At 42.2% G+C, this 25,027-nt stretch overlaps 1 protein-coding gene across 1 annotated transcript; it reads right to left on the bottom strand.

Annotated features, from left to right (window-relative positions):
- Window positions 1–17,008: 17,008 nt before the first annotated feature.
- Window positions 17,009–24,257, bottom strand: gata6 (GATA binding protein 6). The gene is made up of 7 exons (XM_078287863.1): window positions 24,201–24,257; window positions 22,548–23,462; window positions 21,596–21,762; window positions 20,485–20,610; window positions 20,278–20,365; window positions 20,073–20,170; window positions 17,009–19,522 (listed from the first exon to the last, which is right to left on the bottom strand). The coding sequence occupies exons 2-7, from the start codon at window positions 23,401–23,403 to the stop codon at window positions 19,358–19,360; spliced, it is 1,500 nt and encodes a 499-aa protein (XP_078143989.1). The 5' UTR covers window positions 23,404–23,462; window positions 24,201–24,257; the 3' UTR covers window positions 17,009–19,357.
- Window positions 24,258–25,027: the final 770 nt, after the last annotated feature.

Here is a 25,027-nt window from a genome sequence, read left to right as displayed (position 1 = left end):
TCCTCTTACATCCCAGAATGCCAAGCAATACCAATGACTTCCTGACTCCATCTAAGTGCTGGACCCTCAAGGGCCATGGGCCGAGATAAAAGAACTGGCACAACTTGAAATGCCGGGGGGAAGTATTGAAAATTCGTCTGCTTTGAAGTACAGCTAATTTAGCTTTCACTAGTTTATCTCCTTCAGAGGCTATATTTAGACCAGTGTGGACTGACTGGCTTCAGTTGGATCTCACCAGCAAGTCAGTGGCCAGAGCTTCGTAAACACAAATCACATAGAGCACACTTTAATTAAAAAATACAGAATGGGATTTGTAAAAATGCCCTCACACTCCACCGCCATGAAAACCAGAATATAACTTATAAACTACTCACCAAGACCAGATGCAGCTGGTACGAGTTTGTAGTGTTTGTAGCGTTTGAATGACGCCTGAAAACTGACATTTAAGACGTTTGTGAACAGATTGAACAACAGATCCCGCTTTTAAGACAATAAAGCAGTCATTGGTCCGTTGTCATTTTGAATTTCTATTCTTGGTTTACACTAAAATTTGTATTTAAAAATAAAAGTAGATCCGGTCTCCCAAACAGGAACTATCGCTCCAAAATGGTATCCCGCCGCTATGTTCTCTTCTATCAATAAAAATGCTATTCGGAGAAATAACGTTGGACCCACAGTCAATTGAAAATTGAGTAGCAGGATCTGTTGCTGAATCTGTTCACGAATGTGTTAAATGTCAGTTTTCACTATTACTACTATTACTATTACTACTACTTTCGTGACCTCATTCAAATGAACGGGAAGTAAAAATCCAAACGCTACAAACTCGTCCCCGCTGCTTCCGATCTTGGTGAGAAGTTTATATTCTGGTTTTCATGGCGGTGGAGTGTGAGGGCATTTTTACAAATCCCATTCTGTATTTTTTAATTAAAGTGTGCTCTATGTGATTTGTGTTTACGAAGCTCTGGCCACTGACTTGCTGGTGAGATCCAGTTTTCATGGCGGTCAAGTGCCGAATAACTGCCATGTTAAAACTAAGTGGATTATTGCCTTAAAATAATTCAAAACTAGGATAGATTTTATTTAGTTAAACATAAGTTAGTAAGTTGAACATGTTTAGAAAATCTACGGGTGAGTCTACATTTAGTGAGAGATTTGGAAAAAAATATGTAAAATAAAAGAAATAACACTGTACTTGCTGCCCACTGTAATCTCAATTGAAACTGCATTCATATATCGCTCCATCTCTACGGAGTGCTTGTGACTCAGCTCTCAGTACGCTGGAAGGAGAATCAATCCATACATCCTTCTGCCCTGAATCATAACCCACTACTACAATTCATCTCTCGCGGGAGAACAGCCTCCCCCACCCGGAGCAATAAGAAGCTGGTCCCGGCTGCTCATAGCGGGGAGGTTAAACCTAGTTTGTCATCAGATTCCAGTGGGAGTGAGGGATGAAGACGTACAAAGAGCAACCAGGCCCGTTCACAGGCAGGATTTGACTCCTACTTACTCCTCTTCCAGGAAATCTCATCCACAATTCCCTTTGAAACCAGAAGTTTCGGTCTTTCAATGCTCTTACTCTCATTATTGCTTGGTTTCTGGAGAAATTTGATAATATGGCCACCTGTGGGCATAATCTGTGTCTTCCACTGAAACCCACAACTTTGGTTTTGGATTGAGAAAAAAATGTGTTGTTAGTTTAGCTGTGTTTTTAGTTTCGTTTAGTGTAAATCATTATTTAATCGACCAATTGAAAATATATAGGCCTATCATACAGTATCATTATATCTTTTCATCCAGACAGCATGAAACGGTCTTGGACTTGTTTCTGTTCTTTGTTCCTGCTTGTTCCTCAGCCCTTGCAGAGTGATGACAGGCGCCAAAAGCAAATTAAAAACAGATCCCTATTTTTATATTCTTCCAAAAGTGCATCATTTCCAATAAATAATAAGAACTTTCATAGAACAAAACAGATGGTTTACACAAGCCAATCCCCTTCCAGGTACATGATTTCTCTATGTTGCTTTATTTAAATCTGTACAACACTTCACATTGTCATTAAAACAACTTTACAACCAGCTCTATGTCTGACCCATCATACATCTGCTCTTTACTGTATGTTTCTGTGAATCAGAGATGCACCTGTCCACCACCAGCTGATAAGCGGCATCCAACAAGCAAGTGATTAACATCTCCATCACACCCATGAATAACCGCCATTGTATGCCAATGGTAAAGGGTTATTTTAGCCCATTTAAGAGAGAGCGAAAAGACCATGTGGAGACCGCAAAGGCGCTGACTATTCTCATAAGATTGCCGCCTTCTTTTTTAAAGATTGTGTCATAACCCAAAACCTCAGTGTGATGAGAAATGTCAGTTTGTGTAGGCTGCAGTCTCCCTCCGTACCGTTTCCCCACACATTCTCTATTTGCATTGCACAACAATTTGATTCAGTATGAATACTATCATAGCATGATTCACTCTCAAAGCCTGGAATTAACTGCCAGCCTTATTAATAAAAAGCATGTCATCATCAGCTTGTTTGGGGATTCACTGGAACTCCATGGGGGTGATGACTGTGTTCTTTTGAATGACAGGTGTGTAGCAAATGTGTGGACTTTCTGAAAGTCTGAAGTCTGGGCCCACAGTCTTAGCCACATTATGTTCCACATTGTGTATTCAGCTTTATTACAGCGGATGAGAGGCCCTGTTATTGGACACCAGTGAGAGCGGCGTGAAGCTACACAGGGGTCAGAGTTAGACGTTCAAGGTCCGATGTCCATATTGATTTGCTGTGAATCTTCTGCGATCAGCTCCTTCTGGGGATATGCATTTGCTGTGCGTTCATTCTGTGTGTTGCGAATGTTTTCCCACGAGTGGACATCCACTCTTTGGTTTTGTTTTGTTTTCTCCTGTCACGAAAATGAATGGGGGCTCTTACAAGAAAAGCCCGTAATTGTTTGAACATAACTCATGTATTTCAGTTTCAATTAGCAAGTGAATGACCATGTTCTTGAGGGAGTGTCTTGTTTCAATTTCAAATTTAAATAATACCATTCCTTAGCGCGGCGCTCAGCGATCAAGGGAATATGCTTTCTGTTCTTGTGAGCGTCGTCTTTCAGCACAAGAACGTTTTTGTAACAAAGGACATTCAAGACAGAATAAATATTACAAAATGTTGGGTTATTTCCCAGATTAAATGATCAATGAGCTTAAGGTTGATGTTTTTTCACCCAGTCTTCTGAGACTGAGAGAGAAACATTAGTGTGACAGATGGCATATTTACTGTAGTTATTGCAGAGCTTCCATCAGTTTAGTTGAAATATATCTTTGTTGAGTTTGGATAAAAGGTTGCCATTGGTGGTGGAGAATTAGAAAACAAATATAACATAAAGGCATCGCACACTTGTAGCCTAAATACAAACTACAAACTGCTCATCGTGCTCCCAATGAAGACTTTTTTTTTTTGTCGAAATGTTCGCCTTTTGATATATTGAATAAAAATATTATTGGCATTGTGAGTGTGTGATGAATTTTTGTTATATTAGTCCGTGGCCAACACCTCAACAACCCAAGAGTGTGTTCTCTCTGGACAACCTGAACAGACCTCAAAGAAGAAAAATATCCTCTATTATACCATTATTTTTACAGCAGACTATGAAATTTCAGGGATTCCAGATCCAGAAACAAGAAGAGAATGTACTGGATACACACACATGTCTGGCAGCCACCAGCCTCTCAGTGAAAACTAAATATCAAGTAGAAAGAAAGCCGGTTGACAGCAACATCCGCTGACTAAAAGTGGAGTAGGTAAAATATTGTTCTCTGCTATTTACCTCACACACTGACTGGCCTTTAATCTCTAATCCCTCTCTAACTCCTCAGACAACAGAGGGCAACGGCCCCATTGTATGGAATTCCACGTCGCTCTCTCAAGGTGTGTGATTAACCCCTACTGTACATACGAGTAAACACTGGATCAAAGGCAGTCAGAGAGGGTGTCTGCAGGTGACAGGTCAGCGAGGGGTGAGGGGTCAGCGGCAGGCTGGCCAAGACGCAGTCTGTGAGGGAGAGCAGGGAGGGAAAAAGTAAGAGAGCGGGGAAGGCCTGAAGCTTTCACCAGCGCCCTCCCACAGCTGAAGATAAACCACTGCCCCTAAAACCAATTAGTCCCGTTGTGGTGCATGAAAAATGACATAGCAAACACCACTCCTGCTCATTATGTGATAAAGTGGAAAGGTATATTCATCAAGGGATTGCCCACATAATCCATGGGTCTGAGAAAGGCACCGACGTACAGTGAGAAGCTGTTCAGGTAACGTATTTGTATAAAGCTAACAAATCTACCAAACAGAAAGAGCTGAACTTGTAGAGGCTGCGTTCAAACCCCTGGACCTTCATGTTCAGGTCCAAGTTGCTGCTCATATCAAATTTTTTTGGATGACGGTTCAAATCAATTGTAAGATGTAACCAATATCCAGTACCAGTATGAACTAACAGCAACACTGAAAAGAGAAATGAGTCACAATAACAAAAGACGTCTCATGGGTTTCTGCTTCAGTTATGGTGCGTACCTTTGTGTTTTGACTGAATTGAGGCTTCTACCCAAATTCCAGTCAAATCAGCTATTTTCTTCCCATTGTTGTGTCTCGTCCTCCATGTTAACGTTGGCTCAGGGCGTCAAAATTATGACATTTGAAAATCTTTTTAATTGTCTATTTTTTATTGTCATGGCAATGGTGACAATTACGGCCATGACATTAAGTGCAAGTAGTCTCATGGCAACAATACTGAAAGTCAGTGGCTATAGGGATAACGCTGAATAGCGACAGTTGTATTTGGAGGTAGGTGACGATTTAACCTACACCTAGCTAGCTAGCTAGCTAGCTAACTAGCAAACCCTTGATACAACCTCTCAAATGGCTGCAGAAAACTGATTTGGCCTTGTGTATTCTGGTAACTATGTCTACAAAGTTAAAGCGTATAGAACATTTCTTGTCATTTATACCAACCTAAACAACAACCGAATCTTTTCTAACATGCAGATGATTGCCTTTAAATTTGTAGTTAGGTGAAGGATCCATTTGGCAAGTGTTGGTAGCCTACTCATGTGAGGTGAGTTTATGAACTGTTTCCTTGAATGATGTTACTCTCCATAAACAGTAAGAGAACTTGGGCACACACACACACACACACACTCCTCTTCAGAGTCCCACCAACAGAGAGTAAGCTACAAGACCACACAAACTGTATTTACGCCTTGCATTTCTCTGCATAAACACTGGAGCTTATTAATTGGGCCCATGCTGTTTGTGAGCTGCTGTGCGTTGCTGGCGTGGGTTTCGGAGAACAAAGGCATTTCAGAGCAGATCCCTCCTTCCCCTGCTCCCTCTCCTGCTACACTAATTGAGTGATTCTGTACAGGGCTCAGACTCACCGCCCCTACGACTCTATCTGACTGGGCTATTATCGGAGTGGCTGTCAGACGCGGGTCCAGAGCGGCTCGTGTGGAATGCAGCCTACAACTGTGCGCCGGCAACAGACCCTCTGCTCCCCCCCTCCGCTCCCCGCCACATCCCCCCACCACCAGCCACCTCGGGCCAATCAGTCAACAGGACCCCAGGGGCCATTTTCAAAAACAATCACTCTCTCTAAGTAGTCAAGAGGTGCCAGAGCTAATTATAAACAAACTATTGATGTTCTAGCAAAGGATTGTGCTAGACTGTGCCAGTGCAGTAAATGTTTGTGTGTGCGTGCATGCATACATGCCTGCGTGTGTGTGTGTATATGCATGTGTGTTTGTGTGTGTGTGTGTGTGTGTGTGTGTGTGTGTGTGTGTGTTAGGGTCACAGGAAGGTTCTGCTTGACAGAGCATTCAATTGGCCATTTAACAGACCTCACCCGAAGTGAGGCAGCATCAAGATAGTTAAAGACTCTAAATGACAAGTGCTTGGGTTTCTCTGGAGTGACTAGCAAGAAATTGTAAGGAGGGAGATTTTAAAATAACTGCCTGCGGCCCTAAAGTTAATACTGTACATTATTGTCAGTGTTAGGTAAACTCAAGGCAATGTTTCTGAATGTAAAGGCACTCTAGAGAAAGGTCATACATCGATGAATGACCGTTTGTGTTAAGTGCACACAGTATTTGGGATAATAGCTTGCTGTTCACGCAACCTCTTTTTTCACAATAAGCTGTTTTTATGCTTCATCATATCCCAAAGAAAAACATATATAATATAATATAATATAATAATATAATATACACTACCAGTCAAAAGTTTGGACACACCTGATTAAATGTACCATGTTTTTCATTCTCTTGAAGCCATTTTGATCTGAAGGCTTATGCTTAAATGCTTGAAATTTGTTTCTTAGACAAACATAAATAGTGAAGTTGATGTATCAATGTATGTATGAATTTCTTTCCAAAGCCTTTCCATCAAGGCAAAGGGCGGCTACTTTAAAGAATCTAAAATATAAGATAGTTTTGATTTGTTCAACACTTTTTTGGTCACTGCATAATTCCATTTGTGTTATTTCATAGTTTTGATGTCTTTACTATTATTCTAAAATGTGGAAAATGGTAAAAATAAAGAAAAATGTGGTGTGTCCAAACTTTTGACTGGTAGTGTATGTATCCCAGCCATCACACTTAAATTGGTCTTAATATGGATACAATTTTTGTACATGGAATATAAAAATTGTGTGCATGTAAACACAAAAATTCCCTTAGACCAAAAGACAAAAGCCTCAGGCAAGTGATTCAGTTTTCACTCCTAAGATTGCAACTGCAGAATGTCATCCAATGAATGTAATTTCCCCGCTAAGTGCTGCCGCCGCAGGCAGCCCACTTGTAAAGCAGTGTATTTGGGTCTAAATCATGCATGTGATAAGAGCGTCGCTCTGGGCCCCGGCTGTGTGACGGAGACAGAGAGCAGAGTGACAGACACACTCCAGAGCCAAAAGAGTTCCATCCTCCTCCGGTTAAAACAACAGCCTTTTTTTTTTTCTTTCCGAGGAGCTATTGCACTATGAAACACAGTCTGATCCAAGAGAGGCTGTATTTATTTTGGTATGGGCTGCATTTCTTTCCTTTAAGTAATGAATTAAGAAAACACAAGGCCTGGCGCTGGGATGTGGAGATGTGTGGGAGAGAGCTTCGTGCACGGTCCCATCGCAAGAGGGAAAGGAATGGGGGGGGGGTATCCAGGGATAGGAGGATCCCCTCATCCTTTCATCCGCTCATCCTTTCATTCCCTGACCCCACATCCCCCCTCTCCATCCCCACCCATTCCCCCGACCTCCGCACCACACCCCACCGCCCCCACCCGTTCCTCTGGTGAAGTCATGTTTTCACCCCACCGTCCCAGAGAGACAGCCAAACATGGGAGGACTGGATGAAGTGGGAGACGGAGAGTAGAGGAGTTCGGGGGAGTGCGGGGATGTCTCTAGACGAGACCGAAACACTTTGTTGATGGTGGTTCTTTTGGTGCTGCTGCTGTGTGTGAACATGTGTGGAGGGAGGAGGACAGCAGCTGTGCGTTTGTATGTGTTAGCTTGTGCACGTCGATCTCGGGCCAAGAAACTTCCATCTTTAGTCTCATATTCAGCCTTCAAATCTTATTTTTGATAAACCAAGAGAAAATTTCTGCCAATGGGGTGAGATAACTCCACTTGTTTCCAATGCAGTTTATGTCAATATCTTGAAACAAGTCAGAATAAGGCAGATCACTGCATCAAGAAAATGACACTTGATTCTCCAAAATTCTTGAAACAAGTTGATTTGCATTGGAACCAAGTGAAATTATCTAACCCCAATGGCAGATTTTGTCACTTATTTTAAGAAAATTAAAATTTTCTGACTCAATAATAGACTAAATGACTTGTTAAAATGGGGATTTTTTGCAGTGGGGTGCATCAGCTTGTATGTCTTGGTGTATTTGTGTCTCCACGTGTACTTTAGGGTATCAGCCGAGGTCGGGGAAATGTAATAGGCCGGGCCGAAGCGATTCGGGAACGGCCTCCTCCCCTGCTCGCCCTCTAGCAGAACACCTTCTGGAGAGGGGTTAAATAAATGTTAGTGATGTGATAACCAGCCTGTTTATTGAGGGGCCTCCAGCAGCACAGCTAGTAGGGCCGCTTGGGTTTCCTCTTTGATGATGTCATATCTACCCGTCCACCCCGCACACCCCTTAGGCAAACCCCCCTTCTTCTCCATCACTACTTATACCAGCGCTCAGTTTGTAAGAAACTCTGACTGTAAAGGGGCGATGTTAACTGATTTTTGTAGAGGCACACTTTTGAAGAGTTTTAATTGCACTTGAAAAAGAAATGAAAGATACAAATATTACTGTGGCAATTGAGAAGGACTGTGATTCAATGCTTGATCTACATCTGCATTCGAAACCAGGAGCTTTTGACCACTACTGTAATGCATTTACCAACTAAGTCATGTTGTAATTACCTAATCACAAAAAGCATGTTCTCACTTTTAAGATGTTTGAACTCAGCAACCTTTTGACAGAAGGCGACATGCAGGAGAAGGCCGAGTTCAACATCAACCCAAACAAGCACAACATTTTCACAATTTGATATTATAGCCCGGTAAAAACTTTGGAAAGTGTTTTGACCCGATATCAGTAAGATATTTAGGTCTCCATTTCACAAGATGATGCAGGCGTTGGTGCAGCCGTATCAACATCTATTCAACATCAAAATGTTTGCTGGGGAGGATTAACTGTCATTTCGGAGATTCGACTATCACACATCATAATCATGAGTCAATGAAAGCGTAATAAAACAGAAGAGCATTTAATCAAAGCTCTCACTCACTCAAAGCCTCGCTCTGAAAAAAGTTCTGTGGAAAAGCTTTTATCCTCAACAACTGTCTCTGACGCTTCATTTCAAGGCTCTTCAAGGCTTCAAGATCAAGGCTGCACCATAACAAGGACCTTTTATTAAATCCAGGTAGGTATTAATATACCTATTAATCAAAAATTGGATGATTTAGAATATATTAACCAAAACATCTGTTGCAATCAGACTTCAAATGTCTTTGAAGTCAGACTTCAAAAAATGTAAGTAATTCTCTGTTGAGAATTACACAAACAGAATTGTACTTGGTTCATTTTGCTAATAACATGAAATAAAAAATACATATATATATAGGCCTATATAATTATCTTTGACAGTATGCCAAAGTATATGTTTGGCACTAGATTCTGACAGATCACAGTCAACCTCAGATCTGAGGCTCAGATACTACAGCAGTGAACAATAGAAAGTTTTCACCTGATATGGCTCATGAAAGGATTTGTCACCTCCCACTGTGCTCCATTCTAAATTAGGCCAACCTACAGATTTTTTTTTTCAGTTTAAACTTTCTGTAAACCCCCTTTTAAAATGTTCCAGCCCTAGTTGGCGTACTCTTAAGTCTTCACTTTCTCCTCCTTTTTCCTGTTTCCATGTGAAAAACACAGGGTGAGGCCTGGAGGTGAGTTTCAGTTCAAAGTTGAAAAGGGCACCGTTTGAAAACACTGGCAGGTATTCAACAAGTACGGTGCATTTATGATAACAGTCGAGTTGACTCGGTGCTCTTGAGCGCTGCCTGTAGATTTAGTGTAAGTCAGAGCGCGGAGCAGAGAGGGAGAGAGATATGAAGTGTGTCTGCTGTCAAGGTCAGTTTGTTAGCTTGAATGCAGAGGGTGTTTTGTTCAACTTACTTGGCAGTGGCAATGCTATACAGCAAAAAGTTGCACCAAACACCAGAATATCTTCGGACATGTGCTGCAGTCAGACAGCTGAATTGTGCAGAGTAAGTGAAAGCCTGCCCTCATAACTGCTTAGTGTTAATACTGCAGGAATTCACTGGAATTTTGTTTTCATAAATGAGGACGGGAAAGGGTAACAGTGGAGGCATAAATCAGAGTCTTTTTTTCTCTCTCCTCAGAATAAGTGACTGTATGAGTGTAATAATAAACATCTCAGTCAGAGATTGATGTTGGATGGGCCTGACTCAGGGCACGTACTTGCGAACCCGTGCGCGGGCCGTGCCCACCTCGGGCACCGCTCTCCTCGCAATTCCCACATTATTCGGGGCGAAACAGGAAGAATTGACAGACATAATTTCCCTGTGATCAAACATTGTTGGTCCTTACATTAACACGGCTGATGCAATCTGCGCTGAGTACAAAATAATTGAATGTGCTGAAATTGGGAACTATTTTGAGGTATTTCCTCTCTTTAGAGCGGCGGGGCAGATTGACTTAATTAAGGAGGGAAAAACAGGAAGTTTTAAAGTCACGTCTATAATTAATTGGTCGCCTCAGCCAAAGGGTCTGCCTGGTCAGTCTTTGTAGGAAGCACGAGGAAGCGGCTCAGCTCAGACACTGGGTTCACATTTAGGGCTTAATATACACTACTGGGGATGCACTCATGCCAAGGATTAAGATGCTGGCTGTGTGTCAGTGTGATTTTTTATAATATTCAATTCAGTTTGATTATAAGAGAGAACACTGACCATTCAGATTGGAAGAAACTTCACTACCAGTCAAAAGTTTGGACACACCTGATTAAATGTACTGTTTTTCATTATCTTGAAGCCATTTTGATCTAAAGGTTTATGATTAAATGCTTTAAATTTGTTTCTCAGACAAATATGAATAGTGAAGTTAATGCCTATATATGGATTTCTTTTCTTTGCCTTTCCACCAAGGCAAAGGGTGGCAACTTTAAAGAATCTAAAATATAAGATATTTTGGATTTGTTTAACGCTGCATAATTCCATTTGTGTTATTTCATAGTTTTGATATCTTTACTATTACTCTAAAATGTGAAATATAGTAAAAATAAAGAAAAATACATGTGTCCAAACTTTTGACTGGTAGTGTATGAATGTAATGATGAGAATGGTAAAAAAAAAAAAAAAAAAAAAAAAAATCAGAAAAACTTTCACTACAGTTAGTGGCTGGAGAGTTTGCAGTGAGCGGCCATATCTCCTGGTTGGGGGCCTGCCATGCGTCAGCCCTGATTTATTCTGGTTGCTCATTTCGTTATCAGGGGCCTTAATAAGAGTCCAATCAGCAGGCCCGGCCAGCCTGACTGGGCTCCGCTGTGATCTCCCAGGCCGCTGCATCCTGCATTTTATCCTCCATCCCCACTATGTGGCTCCGCAGCTATCTTGAGCGCTAGATGAAAATTTATTGCATTTCAAGACTTCAGTGAGCCAAATGATGTTTACACAAGCATACCTCACTCTGAGAGAGTGTGGGCCTGAAGTCTGGGACACCGCATTGCATTGTGGGCAGGGAGGAGGGGCCGGTTAAATCCCACCAAAACTTCATAGCCCGTACTTGACCCAAGTGACTAAAGCTATGATTCTATGCAGATTCTCTAGAAGACTGGAGCCATGGAGTCAAAGGACTGATACCAGTCAGGAAGGCATGGTTTCCCCTTACCACTTCATCTGAAGTCACACACACACACACACATACGCATGCTTGTGAATCCGTCCAGTCACACACATGTACACACACGTCATACAATACTTGTCTTTGGTCTCTTTGGTTGTGAGAGTTGTGAGTACATGGGAACATTGTTCTGTCTCTCTTTCAACAGATCTGAGCAGTGAAAGTATTGGCTGTGTTGACAAAGTGACACAGTGAAGAAAGACACTGAATGTCTTATCTGCCGCATGTTCACAAAATGATCCTAAATATCTCATATATTATTTAAAAGTATCAGTATCATCTATAAGTCCTATGAGAAAAGTTTCACAACCGTGATTGACATCTGATCATACATCATCAGGCGAGAATTTGTTCTCCCGGTCGAGAGAATGATTAGCATATTGCTTGTTGACATATGTTTAATTGATTAAAACAGGCCTGCTGTGATTTCACATTGTTTTGTTTTTAAAAGGCTGGGGCTCTGACAGAAATACTCCGGGAAGTATTGCATTTGGCGGCGAGCTCAGGTTCCCATACACGAAAGCGCTGAACTTAATTCAAAATGCCTTGGACACAAGGCTGACTGTTGGGCTAGTAGGAGAGGAGAGATAGAGGTAACCTTGCTCTGAACTCACAAGAATCTCAGAGTACTCCTTGGATCGCAGCGGCAGAAAATACTTAAATTAATTACATGATTTAGTGGCTGAGTTTCAAAGCGCAGAGCCTCAGACAGAGAGCTTGGTAATGAAATAGTCCTTTCCATTAGAGAGGAACAGAGCGCTCTCTGACAAAACTGTCGTTGTTCTCCAGGAATTGGGGTTGATTTGATAGTCAAATTGTGCCAGGCTTTTGTAACTTACACTGCGTACGTCACATTGCCCTGGTAAACACACACAGCATGGATAGATCATTTTCTACCGGTGAAAGGGAGCTGACAGTAGAGTTGACTGGTGACAAGAGCAGAGGAGAGCTGCATTTAGCAGCACTGCTTTGTGGTTTATTAAGGTAATAATGTGTGACATTTTCATATAAATCTGTTTTGCTACTCTCTACCACCATTGATGTAACACAATATTAATGAAATCTATACCCACTTCATGAAAGCTTTTACATTTGCTACATTTGTTGTTTTAAACATCTGGTACTGGGTAGTTCTTTCCTGGGAAAAATGCTCTGGCATACAGGAAATTATGCGTTTTACATTTCCTGACGCAGCAACAGCGGTTTGTTTGGAATAAGTAGAAGAAGAACTGGGTTAGCGTGAGCAGCGAGAGCCACCATGGCTGAACAGACAAAGAAAAGAGCGCCACCTACAGAAACTCAACCTGCAGCAACAGAAAATCCAAGGAAAATGATGTCACTGTACCGCCCACACTGTTTGAATGACAGGTGATCTCCGAGAAGTGCAGTGCAGAAACAGTGCAATGAGCGCTGAGCACCGAAGGTATCTAATCTCGCGGCTTACGGCTTTAAACATTCAGAAGTCCGTTCAGAAGTCTTGCACAATAACACGTGATATCCAGAAAATTTGAATGCACCTGGGTTGGGTGTTGAAGTTAAAGAGGCTGGGAGAAACCTGCGCTCTACACATGCAAATCACACAACTGAATTGTTATAACAGGCTTTCATTTTGTTATTTTGTTGTTTTATCAGGGAGAGGAATCATAAAGAGGAAATGGATATGCCACACACTTTGCTCTCATTTAAAAACAAGCTGTCTACAACTCTCCTTCACAGTAACCTGGTGTGTATGTGTGCGTGTGTGTGCATTTGTGTGTGTGCGTGTGTGTGTGGCCAACTATTCAATGCAAAAAGGACTCCCAGAAGCCTGCACCTTTAGAAGGAACAAAAGATTAAACAAACACAAAGTGTGACCAATCTCTCTTTGCTGGAAGGCCAGGCGTTTACCTTAACATCGTTTTATCAGTCTCTAATACTTGCTTATTGCAGCAGAGATATAGAACTTAATACACTGTACCTCCAGTCCCAGATGATGACATATTCAAGCGGGAAAATATGTTTTCTCCCACAATACAATGTCAAAACTGCATCCAGTCAATATTTGGAGAAGGATGGAGGACAATCAGTTAAACATAGAAGCATATAGGGTCTGAAATTAGTAACAACCATCAGACAAATACTTGTAAATTGGCTGTGGTTCTCAAGTCAGTCTTGCCTGGATTCAGCCTCATGAAGAGCTAAAAGCACCCAGACAAACTGGTGAGTCCGATCATGAGACCGTAATCCAACTGCCTCCTCAGAGGAAACGATATCCAGATCTATGAGTTGCAAAGTTGAAAATATTAGGCCTGCTTAACAAGTGTATATCAGAAAAAACACATGATTGGGTGCCTTGGTATTTGGCACTTTCACAGGTAGCAAACCAGTGTTTATTCTAAAAACTACAAAATGAAATTGAAATTGGCTTGTGAAATTCTCAGTAAACTAGAAACTGTGGCTAGTTGAGAAAAAGTTTCATGGCCTTCAACCTAAAGCCTTTATACAACATAAGGAAATGCCTCCATCTCCATCTCTTCAGACACTGGATTCAAGCAAAAAATACAAATAACGGTGAGTTTAGCATAGTATTGTCCTCAACTATGTTTTTGTGAAGTTTTGAAGGGATTAAGGCACGTTTTCAGGTACAATGGAAGTCTATGGAAGAGTTCAGGCAACACATAATAAATACCAAGTTTCTCAATAGTGGAAACGCATTCTAACTAACCTGGCAAGAATGTCACAAAAGTTGTATTACACCAACTAATAGCTAGCTTTACATTACAGTATAGGTATTGTGTGATGTGTCTGCATTATACATGACTGGATTTTGAAAAATGGCATTCCAGCTCAAGTCAAAAACTGAGCTGTCATCTCTTCACATTTCTTTAATTTTGACAAGAGGATCGAGGATTGAAAAAACATCACACTGCATCATGGGAATACAGCATAAGACAATCTGAGCATGACCGCCCATTCTGTGAACACTGATGTAGCTTCAGCTTCACTTCCAGGTCAAAGGCTTGTAGGTTGTCAGTTGTGACTAATATTCGCTTTCCCTCTTTCCACGTAACCAGGCTCTCTCCTTTTGTCTTTTCCTTCACACTCAGCCTTCAAGCACATCTCCTCCCATAGAGTCTCATTCCCTACAACTTCCTGACATTCCTCACAACAGACACACACACACACCACACACACACACACACACACACGCAATCAGGCCAAGGACTTGTGTCCCACCCTGTGATACTCGCTCTTCTCCACCAGATCTGTCATGCGCTCAGACACTCAATCTTCCATGAACTCACTCCCACTATTTCTGTAACAAAGTAACATGGACTGAAATAGAAGTTATGTGATGTAATCACCACGCTTTGTGGAAATAAATATTTCATTATTATTTAGGTTAATCTGATTAATGGTTACAACAGTTTGGTTACCACTGTTTTATTATTAGGAAAAGAGTTGCATTTCTCATCATTATGACTAGTTAATGTTAATGTGTTAACACTGCCCTACCCTTCTGGATAACAGCTTCCTATGAGTAAGCCTATAAGAGTTTATGACCTGTGCAGGGGAGGCACCTACTTTCCGTGTAATTGTGACGTTGAGTTTATCCTTTCCTGCACTGTTGTGAAATTGTTTGCTAAAGCTAACTGGGAGGGAAAACTAGCCAGCGCACATGGCGTGGGCAGCAGTCTCTGTGGATCTGGCAAGGCTATAGTGAGTCCGGGTCGTCCTGGTGGCTCAGTGGTCTAAGGCGCATACCATGTCAACACAGCGTTCTGGGTTCAAATCTGGGACAGGACCTTTGTCAAATGTCATCCCCCCCCCCTCTCTCTCAGTCTTTCCTGTCTCTCTCCACGTTGAGCTGTCTAATAACGGTAAAAATGACCAAAAAAAGACAATCCAAAATAATCAAAGGCCTCCCACTGATTACGTACACAAAAACTCTTTCCATTTAAAAAACATTTTTCTGGGAATTCCAACTGTAGACCGACCCACAAGCAGCACAGCTAATGATGATGTTTTTAAGTCTTTTTTTCCCCAGAATGTGCCCCCATGTCTGTCGAGGAAACCCAAAAGGGCTGAGTCAGAGATCCCATCTCTTCCGGAGGCAGGGCCAGCACAGCTCTCCTTTGAAAGGCAACATGGAAAGATCAACGAGCATCTCCTCAGGGAGCCGCTGTGTTGTGCTGTGCTGTGCTGTGCTGTGCTGTGCTGTGCTGTGCTGTGCTGTGCTGTGCTGTGCTGTGCTGTGCTGTGCTGTGCTGTGCTGTGCTGCTGCCCGATGGCCAAACAGCCCCGGGCCTGTAGCTTCTACTGCTGCTGCTGCTGCTGCTGCTGGGCCAGCCTGTGTTGTTTACCTTGGGAGGACTTTCAACTCTGCACAGCCATCAAGATCTCTGTATTCTCCCTCTCTATTTCTGTCTTTTTTTGTGTCTGTCTTATGTGACTGTCTCGGCAGTTCTCTCTCTCTCTCTCTCTCTCTCTCTCCCCCTCTCTCTCACCTCTTCCCCTCTCATCCGTTTCTCACACTCCAATCCCTCTCTGTCATCTCTTCAGCTTCTGATTGCTTTTTGGACAGCGTTCCTACTCTGTCGCCCTGCTGTAAGTACCCAGTGGCAGATATCGTCGACTCACTCCATCTCTTTAGATAAAATTTGTAAGCTTGTGATTTGTGTCATTTTGATCTGGACTGCGGTTGTGGATGTGACCCCCAACCCTGCGCACATCATTCCCAGAGAGCGCAGAGGGAGGACCTGTGTGATGTTGTGTTTATATTTCCTCCCTTACAGCACCATGGATACCAGTCAGACAGTGCCAAGCCGGGACCACCTCATAAATTCACAAACCTATAAATATTTGCTCGTCCTTCAACTTTAACACTAGTTTGGATTTACATATCTAAAGGTAGGTTTGTAATTTATCTGCTTGGAAGCACATGGGCCGGTTCAGCTCTTGCGGCCTGGTGGTCTCTTAGTACAAATTGTGTTTTTCATAACACCTCAAACATTGTCTAGCTGCAAATGAACACACACACCACTAAGTTCCCATTTACCGAGTGCAGCCGAACTCTGAAAAATGAAGAGCCTGTGATAGAAGACCTTTAACTATGAACAGTTTGGTCAGAACAAATGACGAGAACCAAAAGATTTCACAACTGCAAGTATCATTCAAATAAACATCTCAAACAGCTTTTTCCTTTAAAAAAAAGAAAGAAAGAAAGAGAAATAAGTCCGACGACAACGCTCATCCCCAAGTTGTGTATCTGGCTGTTGTGCAGTGCAGCACATTCCTCAACACTCAATAAACTCAGCTAAATCAATATGTCAAAGAGCAGACAGATAACGCTAAGCCTAGACATAAATCTCACCATCTCTAAAATCTTTTCGTCTGCTGGTGGTATTACTCACAGGTCATATTCGCTTAAGTACAGTAAACATTGTGACAGGTACTTTGAGCCGGTGGTTCAAAAGGACACAGGAAAGTGTACTGTGCTTTGAGCAAGAGCCCTCAGGGGGGCTGGTGGCCAAGAAACAGCCTGAATTAAAACTGTCTGGAGGAATAAAGGCTCGCTTTAATGAAATAGAAGCATAGTGTGAAAGCAAACCAAAACACTGGAGATCCAAACCTGCAAGCATCACCACTGATTTCCACCCCACTCTTTTGAAAGGTGTGAAATCTACGTGTGGAATCTGCCTTTCTCACATGAAATGAAACACATTTTCCTCTCAGTGTGGAAGGTGAACTCCAAACGCACTAATTCACAGGAAATCCTTGATTTGCATTAGCCGTTGACATCATATTTTTTTTTTTCATTTACTTTCCTTCGCAATCACGAAAACATCCGAAGAAGCTGTGCAATCGTCGTTCAATCACAGAGGAATGGGGAGTAAAAGGATGGTTGCATTGCCACATACACAAATATGCCTGAGTAATATTATTAATAATATTATGCAAGAACATGGTTCTTTACACAACTTCAAAATGCTGATTCTAAGTCTTTAAAACAGAGGGTAGCTGTACCAAATTCACTTGCATCACCAGAACAATTTATTTGAAAGGATTTAAATAAAATAATTTTTCATAATGTTTCAGAAATAAAACGACAAAAAAAAAAAAAAGAAAATACAAATACCCAAACATTATAGGAAAACGATGCTAAAATAGACATGATATTTCAAAAAAAATAAATAAGTCCAGAAGAATGACATGCCCTATTTGGATGAAGCAAGTTGTGAAAAAAAATATATAATTCTTTACGCCAGTTTCACAATGTAACTCATCAGCCTGCCTTCAGATGGACACTCCCCAGGATGCCCAGGAATCTGTTTGGCCCTGAAAAGGGTTTTGTGAGGCTCCACTCGCACCCCTGCTGGAGGACATGGACACATACAGCACCAGCATTTCAGTTTTTGATGTTGAATGTCACTCACTCTGTTGTGAATTTAGTAAAACCAGAATGGTACCATGTTCATCTGTGGACCTGGTAACTTTTTTGTTAGACATTTGGATAAGTTTTGATGCAATGACAACAGTGTGATGGAGTCTAAATGATGCTCTTTCCTTTCGTGCCGCTTTTTCTATCTCCAATTAAACATCTTGTCATGCAAAACTATGGGGCCATTACAATCTGTGTGAGTCCTTATAGGGAGAAGTAATCAACTGGTTTCAATTGTATATATCATCACTTAGTCAAGGTAACATTAAAATGTTCAGAGTTGACTTTACCCTCCATTTTGTCTAATTTTAGCATTAAAAAACAACCAATGCATGCTTGCATTGTTAAATGTATACAGTTTACAGTATCTGTTAGGTAGTGCAGCCAGCAGTCTTCTTTTGCAGTTTATGTCTTGTAACAAAAAGGTCAGTAGGCCTACAGCTATTCTGGGTGTCCTTTGTTCAAACAAGCCATCCAATTGTTTTACATGTAAAATAGTTTTTGTAGCTCTGCTCTGTTTCTACTCACCTTTGAAAAAATTAGCCCACCGTTTGCTTTGAGAACAGTACCTTAACGTTACCCACCAGTCGACAGTGTTTAAATATCAAAATGAATCTGGAGTTGATTATTTGCAAATTTTTGTAGATAATTAAACAAAACACTAGATGACATACAGTATGATGCCATAGTCTAGTCATTGATACCCTGTTTAAACCAAACTAGCTTCAGTCAAATACAGTAAGAGCTTTTAGTGGCAAACATGTGCAGAATCAAAATTACTGTACTACTAACAACCACTTAAAAAGAAAAAGTCAAAATTAGAAAAGAAGACGTCAGAAATGTTTTTAACTTCTACTCTATATTTATATCTTTATTAACAATCATAGGCATATTTTCAACAATGGAAGATTTATAAATACTTTCTTTTGATTCATGAAAGTTGTCTTGGTACTTGTGGCTTGATTCCAGTTGCAGAAAGAGAAAAACAAAAAACAATCTAAACGTCCTTCGAGGATAGTGCTTTATCAAGCACTGGTATCCAATCAACAGCTTTTTTCTTCAGAGAGGAAATCCATACCCTTATGTACATTGTGGCCTTCTTTTAAGAACCAAGATCTGATTCTATATGCCATGGATGGGAGAGATATCGAGTGCAGGTCCAGAAACCATCCACAGCGGGCCAACTGATTGATCATCTGGCCTCGTCCCAGACATTTTCCCTTTGTTTTTTAAGGCACTGAGTTCCCCGCACCATTCTGGAAAGCCAATCCCAAATATTCCACGCTCGTTTCAAGCTTGCAGGGTGACAGAAGCTTGCCTCGCCCTTCTTTCTCTCTGTCCAACTCTCCATGCATCAGCTGTGAGGGAGGAAACAGACCGTGCCTGAGGCCACCAAATACTTCCACACTATGTGACATCCAGAGAGAGGGGCTGGTGATAGTTGTCATCCCCCAGATTGAGATGCTCAGGCTAGGGCCATTGGGCACCACGGTTCACCCCTCACTGAGGAGGCTACGTCTGCTGGCTGGGACAGACCCACAGTGCTGTACAGGCCGTCCTGTCCTGGGTACTTCACCGCTGAGCCGGAGCCTGCTCCCTCCGCTGAGCTGGACAGCACAGAAGAGCTGACCTGCAACATCACAAGAAAGAGAAATCTGTGTTATAAATTTTATCTGCAAAGTAGAGATAGCTTGTAAAAATAAGTGTTTACCTCTGACCCAGTTGGAATGTGATTCATGCATGACTGATACTACTTCCATTACACAATTCCAAAAAACACCAAATAGTGAATGAACCTCATCTTACTGTAATATCATGATGACACCTTCATTAGCAACAGTCATCACCAGAGCATGAATCTGTCACCATGTGATTGTTTTTTTGGCAAAACACCTGCTGACTATAGCAAGGGCTACAAATATACAGTATATATATATATTTTTTCATTTATCATAATATTTGGGCCTGGAAATGCATCTTTACCTGTGGAAAGGTTAATTTAAGCACATGTAAGGATGCTATTTATAATGAACAGGTCACAAGTTTCAATAGGCCAAAGCAACAGGCCTGCATGTGCCAAATAGTTTCCTACATCAGACACATTTAACTGACGCTCTAATTCATATGCAGCATGTGACATTTTAATTTGAGATGTCAAAGAAAATAAAAACGAATCTTACCCCTGACACCTGCGTGGAGGGAGAGCTGTTTTTAGAGCAATCTTCGGAATTGGATGAAGATGTGGACGTGGGAGTCATGGTGACAGCGTTGCTATTTCCTAGAATTAAATAAAAGAGAATATTGTTGATTGTCTTGTTATGAAAAGAAACATTAGTAACAATTATCCAAATGTGTACGACTTATCTTTAATTATCAATAACTTACCAGAGGACCCTTTTGTTTTATTCAAGGTTTTTGGTTTTCTTTTTCTCGTCTGGATTCCCTCTTTCTTCATGGCGAGCGGCCGAGGTACCTGGAGATTTGACAGATATTTGGCAGAAATTATGATTTTGAATGGCTGTTAATTTGGGGCGATTAATAAAGATAAATTAACGAAGCGTGGAAGAAATGTGAAAGAAATGCTTGACTTACGCCGTGCAATTTCGTGTAGAGCCCGCATGCGTTACACACCGGCTCTCCCTCCGCGTTCCTGCGCCACAAAGTGGTCGTGCTGGTTTGGCAATTGGCGCAGGACAGGCCGATTCTTCTGGACGTTGACTAGTGAGGGGAACACAGCGTAAACTTCATGAATATTCATTTATTTATTTATTTATTTTTAAATCATTGAGCAAGAGCATTTCAAAGCAAGCGAGTGACATTGAGAGATATGGCCTACGTGACTTAATGGAGTCTCTGGCTGTCACCCAAAAGCACAATAAATCGCTTAAAATGAAGGGCACGATTCCACTCATTTGATTATAATTCGGCTATCTACACCCTATTTCCTAACAATAATATTGGCCCTATCATGACGTCCATTTAACTGGCCTTTACGCGCTATTATTTACAGGGGGTTAGTTGTCAGGGAGTTCACGCGTGGCATCAGTTTGCCTGGTAAAAACTGTGCGTAATGCTGTGCGTAATGGCGCCAGGAAAAGTCGCGTCCAGGAAAATTTCCCTTTCTGTCAACTGTGAACATTAGTTGATCCCATAGACGTGCTGGATAGGTTGAGTGTGTGTGACAGTCTGAATAATCTAGCTAGGTGCAATAAATGACCTCCGTTTATGGGAATCAACGCCGTCAATTCCGTAAATTCTCAAGTATGACGAAGTCCCTGCATCTAGTATAATTTGCCACCAAATCTTCCAAACCAGTTTATAACGACTGAATTTCTGGGGACAACTGGAGCAATGAATGATGACTGATATTATTTAGTCAGTGTGTTAAATTATCAGACGTAAAGGTCACTAAACTATTTTGCACAAAGGGGAAACTGATCCTGAATGTTCCCCATATATAATATTTTAGATATTTACTCCAAATAAATCTCTGGCCATTTTATTTGCTCTTTTCTCTCCATTATAGACCCAATGATAACAAAAACTACAAAATCAAATATGAACTCACTTTGGCTAAGATATGATCTAAGGACTTCTCTTCATTTAACAGTACAGAGTATCTTCGGCGATAACCTCAAGCTATTGTTTGAAATAATTAGGCAGGAAATTGAGTGATTAAGTGGTCCCCTGAGCGCGTGCTTACCGTCCGTTTCTGTGGTTTAATTAATGGCCGGCTCAGCCCATTCATTTTGCTGTAAAGGCCGCAGGCGTTGCAGAGAAAGTGGCCCGTACCGTCGCGCCTCCACAGCGGCGTGGAGATGGAGCCACAGTTGACACACTCTCTGCTCTCCCCCATGTCGTCCAGAATATCTGAAATGGAGAGGAAAGACCTAAATCAGCAACACAGAATACACCGATGGGCTTTTATAGGCCGACATTAAAAACCGCCTATAGGTTGTTCATACTCAGACATATATGTTGAGGGAATTGATATGATAGATGAAGTATATTGCATTAGATCTGCAGATCTTGTGATTTTTTAGATATTGTGAGAAAATGCACTTTGTTAATGCGCACAGTTGAGTTAAGGTGAATAGTTCAAAGCCTGACCTAATTACAATATATCCACGCTGTTATGACAATATTCATTTAATTTTTGTGATATTGCCCAAGCAGTTTTTAAATTGATGGCTGCACATATTAAAACTATTAGTCCAGTTGTAGGCCTGTGCGCACAAACAGGCCCATCTGAACAATCTGTCACGCAGGTCTGACAGCCTTTGGCCTGAACTGCAAAATTCAGCATCATTTAAAATTTACAAAATCATTAAATCATTTACAAAAAAAGTCAAATTACAACGTAATAATAATACTGGCAATGTGATACTTCGTTAGATTAGATGTCTCTGTTATTATAGGGAAATCCTCTTCCCGTTACGCTCGACATGGAGGTCAGAGCGCACGCTCAGCGCACTGGAGCTGGTAGGGATTCAGTGTCTTGCTCAAGGACACTTCAGCAGGGCGGAGTACGGCCGCCACAAGGCCCTGAACCAGTGAACCTGCTCCTCTGCATGGCTGAAGGACTAACCAACCATAGACAGTGAGAATGAAAAATAAATCCATCAATGTCTAAAAGTAATTTGCCATTCTCTTACCTCCGTTTGGTCCCCGAATCAAGGGCGCACCTCTGCTCTGCAAGGTGTGCAGCATCGTGTTATCGAAAGGTCCCCCGGTCCAAGGCGAGGGCAGCTGGGACAGCTGCGGTGCAACATAAGGAGAATACGGATTGGGGTAGGATCCACTGAGGGGCCGAGAGAGGCCGTACTGGTCTCTGCTGCTCACGTTCAGCGTGTTACTGTAGCCGGTGTCCCTGGGCGTCCCGTTATTCATGGGCGGGCTTGGAGGGTAGTGGAACCGGCTGGAGGTGTGCGGGCTCCCGGTGCTGTAAGAGGGGCTCTCCGGGGTGGACTGTGACCAGACCGAGTGGCTGGAGACGGCGTGGCTGGGCTGAGCGGACCCGCTGGCTTGCAGGTAAGAGAGGCTGGGTATCATGGGGCCCACCCGGGAGCTGGGCACGTACACCGGGGAGTTGGGGTTGGAGTGCATATAACCACCAGAGGGGGAATCATATCCAGTCTGGCTCTGGGCTGCAGCGATGGCCAGTGTTTGGTACATGTCGGTCGGGTCGACCAGCAAGCTCGCCTTGTGCGCTCCGCTGGAGAGGACGAGTTTGCTGCCTTGGTCTAAATCCGTGAACAGCGGGATGTCCTCCGCAGCGGTCAGGGTGTTGTTATGGTGTCCGAAGTGAACGTAGGAGTGTAGTGATCTGCCCTCGGAGCGGCGGTGCCCCAGTGCGTCAAGGTCGCTCGGAGGCGCCGATGTCCTCAGATCATCCGAGGCGGAGCCGTCCCTCCTGCTGTCACCCGGTAAGTATGTCTGTTCAGCCGGTGACCCTGGGCTGCTGGACACTTCTCGCTTGACCATGGACCAGCTGTTTTCGCCCAGGTCCATCCAGGAGCACTTTCCATACACCGTAGGGGTTAATAAAAATCGTCAGGGTGTAGTCTACCCTGTAATGAAGAGCGTTGGATTCGTCAGGATTATAGGAGGTCAGGAGGATAACAAAGTTTAAGATATTACTCATGGGCAAGCAAATTAAAAATGTCTCCCCAAAACATCTGAATAGAAATTAGTCAAGTTTAGGTCTGATACCTTTCCGTGAAAACGCAGATCCACCTCTGATATAGGGCTTGTTTTCATGTTGAAAAGCGTAGCCGATATTCTTAGACTATAATTTAAAAAGTAATAAACTATGAAACAGATTATTAAGTCAAGTCATAGCCATTGACTTTGTATCACTTCTAACTCGAGTAAACAATCCATAGTGAATGCGGTATTATCGTCAAGCGCTCTTAAGAGGCACTGGATCCATCCGTGTCAAATCCCTGTCCTCCCTCTTGCGATAGCCTCATCATAATTACAAAACACACACACACACACGCGCGCGCACACACATACACACACACACACACACACACACACACACACACGCCGTTACAGATAGGAAACAAAACGCAATATGTCTTCACAGCAAAGAGATAACCGCTTGATAAGACTCAAAACAGATAAGGGCCGAGAGGCAGGTTGGAGTGATAAAACAATACCCCGAAATGATGATTTAGGTCCTGAGCGGCGCAGCCGCGGCGCTCACCACACCACCGAAACCAGATGTTTTACCAGCTGTTTCACTGGTGTGAGAAAAGACAGTAAGGGAAACCAAGAGACAGTAGACATTTTCCGCCACATACCTGCTAGTTGTGTGCCATAGGTCGCACTCAAAGTTTGCAATAGTGCGCTGTTGCTTCTCCTGGAAGTAATGGAAATGTTAGTGTGGTCTGACGAGGTTTATGAGAGGAGGCGCTTCTGGTAGCTGCGGCTGCAGGAGGCTCCATGGACCAATCATGTGGAGGGTTAGCGACTGGAACACGATGGGGGTGCCAGCCTATAAACTCCTCCAATCAAACACATGGAGACACTTGATCACGTCTAAAACTCACAATAATTTGCAAATGCAATCATGTTTCCACCTTTTTTGACAATGCTTTGGCAGAGATGCAACCCCCCCCCCCCCCCCCCTCCCCGGAGCTGCTGCTGATTTGGTTACAATTTTATTAATTGTAATTATTACTTAATAATTAATGTTCTCGTGAGTCTATTTTTTTTCCCTTTTTAAGCTAAGCCTAAACTTCTCATTAAGCAAACAAAATGCTTTGACAAAGTTGGGAAAAGGCCTATTTTTGTGTTACTGCTGCTTTGCTTTACAATTTTTGTTAATTTAATTTAGACACTGAGATTCATGCCGAACCTTCTTCTGACTTAGATCTAACAATATGTTCTAAACGAGTCTAGATTGTTCTGCTTTATAAACTAATAAAACGCATCATTAGGCGTAAATATGTAGCCTATAGGCTGGTGCTAGAGGATATAAATCAGTTAAGACCTGACATGTCTTCAGGTCGATAAGGTAAAACATGGTTGATGATTTATGATAAATAGCCTATCCACTGTATGTAAAATAGCCGTTTAAGAGTATTCCTCGATTAATCAAAGGGGATTGTGAACAAATTAATGGAAA

Source organism: Centroberyx gerrardi, chromosome 13 (genome assembly GCF_048128805.1).
Source record: "Centroberyx gerrardi isolate f3 chromosome 13, fCenGer3.hap1.cur.20231027, whole genome shotgun sequence".
NCBI classification, from domain to species: domain Eukaryota; kingdom Metazoa; phylum Chordata; class Actinopteri; order Beryciformes; family Berycidae; genus Centroberyx; species Centroberyx gerrardi.
The sequence above is the reverse complement of the archived record's forward strand: the minus strand, read 5'-3'. Positions and strand labels throughout refer to the sequence as shown.

Coding starts and splice junctions, on each gene's coding strand:
- gata6 (XM_078287863.1), bottom strand. CDS start 23,403: ATGGACCTGGGCGAAAACAGCTGGTCCATGGTCAAGCGAGAAGTGTCC. Junction 21,763..22,547: donor GATTCGGGGACCAAACGGAG/GTAAGAGAATGG, acceptor TCTCCATTTCAG/ATATTCTGGACGACATGGGG. Junction 20,366..20,484: donor TCTACACGAAATTGCACGGC/GTAAGTCAAGCA, acceptor TCAAATCTCCAG/GTACCTCGGCCGCTCGCCAT.